This window comes from Cynara cardunculus, unplaced genomic scaffold (assembly GCF_001531365.2).
Source record: "Cynara cardunculus var. scolymus isolate 2C unplaced genomic scaffold, CcrdV1 Un_Scaffold_638, whole genome shotgun sequence".
Lineage (NCBI taxonomy): Eukaryota > Viridiplantae > Streptophyta > Magnoliopsida > Asterales > Asteraceae > Cynara > Cynara cardunculus.
Window position 1 is genome coordinate 131,260 of NW_020200598.1, and position 8,843 is coordinate 140,102.

The window sequence follows — 8,843 nt, forward strand, 5'->3', positions numbered from 1 at the left end:
TTTTTTTTTTTTTTTTGTAAGGGTGTCCGGGCCAAAGCCCGACTAATCCCCGGCAAATTTGGAGGCTAAACATGGCCTCACTTAAATGTCGCCAACATTCCCCTCCCAGGGCTCGAACACGGGTTCATGACTATGTCATGCCCAAGCCTTTACCACTAGGCTGGAAGATCTTTGACCAGTTTTCATAATTTTTCATGTGCTTATAAATCCTACTCACCAAAGAAACATTATCCTATAGGACTGAAGCAAAAACTGGTAAATTTGCAGCTTTATTAATACATTATATCTAATCTTGAGGAGCAACTATTTTAACTAGAAGATTCACTACAACAGTTTTTCCTGAAAGAAAATGCGTGTGTCCAGATATGCTCCAGTATTTGGCCTTCATAAAAAAACTTGAGGTTTATAAATTTTAGCATGCTTGCAAGTTCAAATATTTGTTGATTCTGTACAAAGATCTGCAGTACTCATCTTAAGAAACTAAGGTCTTGTAAAAGGGATCAAACGAAATTGGTTAATTTGGTAGCTTTGATGATCGTATTTATCTTTTCTTGTGGAGCTCCTATAAGAATTACATCGTTCAGTATACGAACTCTTTTTTCCTATTAGAAAATAAGGCGGCTTTTGGTTCACCGGAATCTGATGGAATTGGAATGGTCAATTCCATTGACCAAATTCCATTCTATCGTTTGGTTATCCATGGAATGGAATTGAATTCCAAACATTCCCTCATTTAAGGATTTCACCATTCCTTCATAAAAGAGATAGAATTGAAATCCATTCCATCCAAAATTTTATAAATGACAAAAATACCTTCATTCCACCTTTTCCATTCTCATCTACTGTTTCCAATCTATCGAACCACTGGTTTCTCTCATCTTGAACGACTGTTTCATCTTCTTCATCGATCAAAGACTGCAGGTAAGATTTCTGCTTCGATTTCTGTTATCTCCAATGTACGAATTTCTGTTTTCTGCTTCGATTTTGTTACTGTTACCGATTTTTGCTTCGATTTTGTTACTGTTACCAATTTTTGCTTCGATTTATGTTACGACTTCATATTTCGGCTTATGATTTTTGCTTCCATTTTTGCTTACAGTTTCTGTTTTGATTTCTGCTTCCGATTAATACTTCGATCTCTGCTTCCGATTTTTGTTCCAATTTCTGCTTCTGGTTTCTGCTTACAATTTGTACTTCGATTTCTGTTTATGATTTCTATTCTGATTGTTGCTTCGATTTCTGCTTACGATTTATACTTCGATCTCTGCTTCCGATTTCTGCTTCCAGTTTCTGCTTACGATTTCTGCTTACAGTTTACACTTTGATTTCTGCTTACGACTTCTATTCTGATTTCTGCTTCGATTTTGTTACTGTTTCTACATCATATTACTGCTTCATATTACTATTTTGACATATTTTGTTATATGACTTACTGTTTCAAAGGAAGGATATTTTTGTCTTTTTTTTCATCATTTCATTCTAATTATGTTGCAAACCAAACAGGCAGATTCCAACTCATTAGAGAGATTACATTTCATTCCTGCCAACCGAACACTTGGTCAAACTTGATAATATTCCATTCCAGTTCCTTCTAAATTTCAATTCCTTTGACAGATTTCATTCCTTCAAAAATCATTATGCGCACCAAACACCCGCTAAGTGTTCCAAAGATGCATGTCGTAATCTAGAATTTAAAGATTTATAAGGTTGACAAATTGTATCATGATGGGAAGTTTAAAATGATTGTTGTAAGATCTGCAGATAATTTTGAGATCTAAGAAAGTTATACTTTGGGAAGTAGTAAAATATAAACTAAAATTTGCATAAATTGTAAACACGGAAATTTTAGTGAGAAAACTCTTATTTGGTACAAGCATTGACATTCGATACCAATAATTACGGTATAAATTTCAAATGAAATGGCTTCATAAATATACCATACCTCAATTTCTAATGATGTTAACCATTGCCTGGGTAGGTGTCGGGTAAGATGTTCATCAACAATGGCAAGACGTGGAGTGAACAACCGGAGAGCATTCTCAATAGCCGTAGCCCTCGAAGGGAAAACAGCAACATTCTTGCAGAATGGTCAAGAATAAGCAAGTCAGGAATGCAACATACATGTTACAAAAGGCTGTAAGATCAATACTATGCAAATAAGAAGGCTGGTACTTTATCAAAGGGAAGAACATATCTCCATACATATTTATACTGACATCCATTTTACAAGATATTGACTGATGAACATCTCATTCAGACAACACATTTTTGTCAACTCACATATTCTTACCTAATAATTGAAGTATGAAATGTGGAATCTAGAACCAAAATAGTTGGTAAAGGTGTTCTACCACAGAAGATCCTCGAACCATCATGACTTTGTGGTAATGCATTCTTAAAGATCTACAGCAGCGACAGATAATAGCTGATTGTTTCAGTTTAAGAAACATTCGTCATAGCAGTTACTCCATAATCTTATTTGATCAATGAATTGTTAAAATATATAGAAGGTATCATCCATAGTTGGGAGAATGTGAAAGGATGCTACTCATGTTCAGAATACCAACTGATCCACCTCTATTTTAAATACTTACCGCTTTCAGTTTTTAGCCTACCACAGCTAGTTCTTAAGGTTTTTCTGTTGTATATGAGTTAATAGAAGCTTAGAGTTATATTACAAGCCTTTAGCAGAGAGAAGAACCAATATTTTGATGTACCAGGAAGATTACATAATAGCGATGTGATAAATAGCATAGAGAAACATTAATAAGAGAAGTCTTCTTACATCAGCACTAAGCGGTACATGGTGGTATGTTTTCATGAAACCTGCAATAAGATCACGGAACCTTTTGCTTCCAATTGGAGGCTCATATGGAAAGCGTGAGTTGTCTTTCAAAACACCAGCAAGATATGCTAGGAATGGGATCTTCTCATCAGCAACAGAATCATCTCCAAATGATAAATCTAAGGAGTTGCTGATATCATGAAATTCGTTTTTGAGAAACTGAAAGATTTTCTTCACCTGCCAGCTTAGTTTGTTCAGTATTTATTATTCAGATTACTTTATGCTATAGCTATCAACAATAACTTCGTGCTTTTATAGTAAGGACCTGATTGGGTTGTCTAAGCTGACAGCTGTAAACAGACAAAGCATGAGAAATCCGTCCACCAGCCTTTCCAAAGGCCCATGCTGTCCTAGCGCAAATTGGCTGGTCTCCAACAAGTCCCATGAAGAACTCAAAACGGTGTGGATTATTCTTCTCAATTTCTACCAAGGCTGAAATATCTGTGTCAGAAGCCTGAAGAATTTTGGTCTGCCACAGCTTGTTAACACGGAGCCCACGACGTTCAAATAGGCGCTTACAAACACCTTGCCCTGGACGGCCTCCCATATTGAAGATCATGATTCCCATAGGCTTGATGACATCAATTCCTTCTTCAACTGCCCTAGCAATAAGACCTAGACCAAACTGATCCTCAACAAATCCCTGCATATCCAATTGCAAAAATGGAGTTCATTACATTGCAACAACACCTTCCATCAGGCAAAATTGAGATGATAGCATGGGAGTACATTGTTATATGTTAGAATTTATATTTATACAATCATGAAAAAAGGATGCAGTGATGGCGTCTGTAATGAATTGTTGGCCAGGTAGCAATCTGCATTGTGTAGGAATCAGCATTCAGCAACAAGGTCATCAGTCATCATAACCATAATAGTACCTGCCTATATGACAAAATTATGAATGCAAACCAAAAAAGGACGAGGAAGTAGTAACGCACCAAGAGAGGCTGGCACATTGTATTAAGCATTTGTTACTATTAACAGATGTCATGGATGACTCAGCTAGTGTAGTTGACAAAAGGTTTTATTGGGTTCTTGAACTCTGAGCGTGTACTTAGTTGCGAGTCATAATTCTTGAAGATCAGAAATGAGAAAAGTAATGTTTATGTTTAAAACTGATGATTAGTAAGAACATTGCCATGTATTAACAGGTGAGCATCAGATGGCAGGACTACTGTGTGGGCCTCTTAGTTCCAACATTTATGTTTGGTTTTAAACCAAAAGGATTAAGAATAAATAATATGTTCTGTTGATTAACAACAGCACATGTTAAATCTTTATTGAATAGACAGCAGTAGTATGGAGGAGTCAGTCTTCCAGGGCCCAGCTTCTTATACATTCTTCTTGGAGATAAGAGAAGAAAATAAAACAAGAAATCAGTCATACAGAATTAAATAGCATGCTAATATTCTAATGTTGATGATAATTTTATTCTCAATATGACTTTTCAATCTCCGAGAAAATGGGTTTGATGTGAAACAAGTTAGAAACATTAAAGTAATAGTGGGGAAGGCTATAAATAGGCATACCCTTTGGTGCTAATACACTTTACCAAATTACTATTAAAATCAGAATTCTACCTCTGTTTCAAAATTAGAGATCTATAATGAGTTCTGAACAGTGGTCATACTTGAATCCCAAATTGAAATGACTTTAGGAAGACTAGAAGGGTACTCGCGCAACATCTTTATTTTAATGTTACGTTTTATATTTTGGGTCTATCAATGTTATAATGCGATTTTATGTGGTTTTGAGAAAAAGAAAATGTTTTTATTTTGAATGAAATATAAATTTGAAGATATTATAAAATTTTGATAAAAATAAGCGATATTAGTATCAAATTAACTATTTAAAAGTTCTCTTTTTTGTGTAATTTTTTTAATTCAATTTTTTATTATGATTTAATTGAATTTTAGAGACAAACTAATTTATTTTTGGTTTAATAAAATAATTTCTTTAAGATAATAATTAAGTATTCTGTTAGAACTCAATGGTTATCTTAATTATATTTTAGATTTTTTATATTTAAAATGATGTTTATCATGTATTTGATTATGTTTATCTGCAGTTAGTTATACAAATTCAAACATGGAGCTTTAATAAGATGTACTCATGCACATTCTACTTGTAATCCTGAATTTTAAGTAATATGCATCAATAAACAGTACTTTATGCATAAAAAATTGTTTTTAAGAGTTTTTGTCAAATGCTTTATAATATAGTATAGATTACAGAGTTTGTTTGTTTTAACCCTTCATTTACAAATTCATAGAGTATCCTTGTTCGTCTTATAAATGTTATATTCCTTTTTACCCTAAATTGCTTTTTACCATAGTAGTCAATTGCATCTAAATTTTAGGATGGGCAGAATACATTAATCATGAGTAAAATTGCATGGAACGCGTTTAAAACCAGGCCGCAGTGCTTCAATTCATCAATTGATCCACAACAGATGACTTAAAACAGGGGGCTCCTGAATTTCACAAGTGAACTTCATTATATGGAAACCCTTAGAACTCAATTCAACTGAATCAAACGTGTTTGGCATAATATGGCTTAGCTAAATTGAAATCAGTTTCCAGGGTAGACCTGTAAACGTTGGAAAGACAACAATTGAGGAGCATAAACAAAAAGCATAGATAAACTGTGTCCATTAACCTGCCAGCTAACTAAAAGCAAACATCCCCTAAGAACAACAGGGAATTTGGAGTTTCCACTTACCTGAAGTGCACAATAGTTACTGAGTGAATGTAGAAACTCTTCGCTGGCATTTTCTGTAATAAGCTTGGACATTGCATCTGGATTTGGATTTAGAATCTAGAACATGAAGTAGAGTGAAAATTAATACCATATGGGAAAAAGTGAGCATCACCACTCCTAGCAGAAGCAGTGAATCAGTAAATCAAGAGGTAACAAGAACAGCATAAAACAATCATCAAGACATAGCAGATGATTGACTAGAATACCTGTGGTATGCACCCAACAATCCGTTCAAGCTCTATGTGGTTATCTCTGCAGTAAGATAGTAGATCAGATTCGTAAAACTCTACCCTGTCGAGCAAAGTTTTCTTCTCGTGGTCATAAACGGGCTGCCCGTTCTCATCGAAAGCATTTAAATACAAATTTATCCATGAAATTTTTACTGCTCTTGGATTTATATCAAGGCCATAAACCTGCAAAATGAGAAAAAGGAAAATATGAAGTACATAGATTAGAAAATATGCTTCATTAAAGAAGATATCAAACTAGTAATAAATTGTATCCAGGTTCCAACTTTATCCTACCCCTACTAGTTGTTGGTGTTGTAAATAAGATATTTGATAGGTAACATAATCAGAGCATTAGTTCACTTAGATTCTTCTAAATCACCATCTAAATACATGGGCTTAAAGATGAGCAGCAAGAATAACCATGACCTTCAATGGCAACCACTTCTCAGCAATGGCTATGGAAATCCACCCGTTTCCACAACCAAGCTCGGCAACTATCTTATCCTTAAAGATAGAGTCTGGATGTCTATTCAAACCCTCATAGAAAGTAAAGGACCAATCTTCTGGCATAAAGATGCTTGGTATCACCATCATCGTTAATTTTTTTCTCTTCTGGTAACCTGTGTCAGGAAGGAAAAACAAAGCAACATTTCAGTCCAAGTTTGCATATGACAGTATGACACAGCTAATTAATAAAGCGAACATGAAATACAGTTAGTCTTTCCTTGAAATTGCTTCAACACTGTACGATTACTAAGAATTGTATGAGTTAAAATTTTAAAAGTTGAGAATGCATATTTATTTAACAAACAAGGATTCAACTTGAAAGAAAATCCATGCAGCAGAAAAAGAATATGCTCAGAACAGTGATGACTACAATTGATCGATCTCTGATGGTGACCAACCTCTTAATCCCAATGCCATAATTAGAGGTTGAAAAACATTGATTATCATGGATTTAGGAATACAATTGATAAATTCATTGATGTTGTGGAGCCAAGTACAAGATAAAGAGAAAAAAAATTTGGTCACCAATTTGATACTACGATTGATAAATTCATAGACGGTGTGGAGTCAAGTATAAGATAAGAGATGAAATTTTGGGGATAACATAATAGCTATTATAGCTGACAAATCCGAAAAGGAACTAAGCCCAAAAAGCTAGGACATCTATCAATACTAACCAAAGTGTATCGTGCCTCTTCAAACTGTAGCCAGTTTTGTCGTGGAAGTGATCTTATGCCAGAATGTAAGTCTACTCATTTGTTCTATACACTGGGCTCATTACAACAACAAAGAAGATGATTCAGTGACTAAAGCTTATCGAAATGTGCTTGCAAAAAAACTAGGATGTTTAGGCATATTATAATGTGAGAATAGAAAGGATAGCTCCATTTTCTTATCCCTTATTAGGGAGGGGGATGAATGATCATTAGACTCAAACTTCGGATGATCATCCATATAAGAGTGCAACAATCTTGTACAATTCTGATAGCCTACTCCACCTTTTGTGATCTTACAGTGGAAACAAATGCCAGACTCATAGATCGTAATATCTCCCTGTGAATGGTATCGATATGCCTTTTAGATTATAAATTGCAAGTCAAGAATACTTGTTCCAAATTTATAACAATAGGTGAAGTTTAGGATGGGGAAAGTATTGAAGAGAGATTTCACTGAGAAGAAATAACAAATTAAGCCATAGATATGAGACAACTGAATCAATCGTTCTACCATGTTCCAAAGGTCAGTCTGTGTTAACCTCTGCAAGTCCGGATGGGTTTCACTTTTGGTCTATCTCAACTAGTTTGAGATAAAACTGCTGCTAGTGACCTTGTGAATACTACTTTTACTTCGGCTGCATTTATCAGATCATTCTACTTTAATAAGTCACACAAATTTACAAGAGAATTGTTATCCAAGCAATCATCGATTCGTCACTAAAATTTAAAACTAAAACGCGAATTAAGAATGGTACCAAGAACACACAGATACACACAGAAAACATTCACAATTAAGTAAAAAATATATTGGAGCAATGCACACAAAGATACATAAACATATGGATAAATAAATGGACATATAAAGGACCTTCATTTCGTTCGAGGTATATATCTTGGATTTGGAAATGGTAAGTATCAAGACAATATTGAGAGGCTCCATCGCTGTCGAGCTTTTTCTGGAGATGTGCGAAGAACACCCTGGCTTCGGTTCGGGTCTCCGGATTCTCGAGGCGCTCCAAGAGTGATCTGAATGCACTGTAGGCAGAGTCACCCGACTGTGAACACTGCTTCAAGAACTCATCTAGCGATCCATACAATCCCTTCACTGCAGCCATTGATGGCAATTGGTTTGCAGAGAATGCGTGTGTTTCGGGAGAGAGACTTTTGTCCCACAGTTGAAGAGTGAGAGATACCGATGGAGGATGTTCGCGGGATTTTAATATAAAAGGTGTGGTGGTGACTGACACATCCTTAATTTACAGTCTTACCCCTTTCAGTTTAAGAAATTGCTTCTAACACCCTTCCAATTGATGCCCCTCGCTTTTGTTTTAAATATTGGAAAGTATATAATCCACTATGCCACCACCACTAAAATGTATAGTTTAATCATAGAATCGCACATTGATCTAATTCGAATTTTATATAAAATCAATGGGTTGGTGATAAAAGTTTGGATTAATCTTAATTGAATGTCAACACTAATAAAGTATACAAAAATATACATGATCAATTTTCTTCTAAAGATTAATCATCGATGGGCATGAGATTGAAAGAGATCAAGTGTTCAGAAATCTTCTTACATTTTTCATTATAATTTTTTTTCACACGATTATTCGCCTTACTACAATATAACTTTTAACAAAAATAACTACAATATAACTTTTAACAAAAATAATAATAATTCCATATTAGCTTTAAGAATTATCTCAAACTTACCTCACATTATAATAGTGTTTAACTAATTCTTAAATGACATATTAAAAAAATACATTTTAATTAAAT

At 34.5% G+C, this 8,843-nt stretch overlaps 1 protein-coding gene and 1 long non-coding RNA gene across 2 annotated transcripts in view; one reads left to right on the forward strand and one right to left on the reverse strand.

Annotated features, from left to right (window-relative positions):
- LOC112501857 (methionine S-methyltransferase) overlaps positions 1 to 8,210 on the reverse strand; it is a 14,207-nt gene extending 5,997 nt beyond the window's left edge. The window contains exons 1-7 of the mRNA XM_025105589.1: positions 7,930 to 8,210; positions 6,265 to 6,458; positions 5,815 to 6,021; positions 5,570 to 5,665; positions 3,111 to 3,488; positions 2,786 to 3,022; positions 1,943 to 2,077 (exon numbers count right to left, since the gene is read on the reverse strand). Of these exons, the coding sequence (XP_024961357.1) occupies positions 1,943 to 2,077; positions 2,786 to 3,022; positions 3,111 to 3,488; positions 5,570 to 5,665; positions 5,815 to 6,021; positions 6,265 to 6,458; positions 7,930 to 8,176 (1,494 nt within the window). The 5' untranslated portion in view covers positions 8,177 to 8,210. The remainder of the gene's footprint in view (positions 1 to 1,942; positions 2,078 to 2,785; positions 3,023 to 3,110; positions 3,489 to 5,569; positions 5,666 to 5,814; positions 6,022 to 6,264; positions 6,459 to 7,929) is intronic.
- LOC112501858 lies at positions 832 to 2,317 on the forward strand. The gene is made up of 2 exons (XR_003067575.1): positions 832 to 921; positions 1,979 to 2,317. It is a non-coding gene; the product is annotated as an uncharacterized LOC112501858 (long non-coding RNA).
- Positions 8,211 to 8,843: the final 633 nt, after the last annotated feature.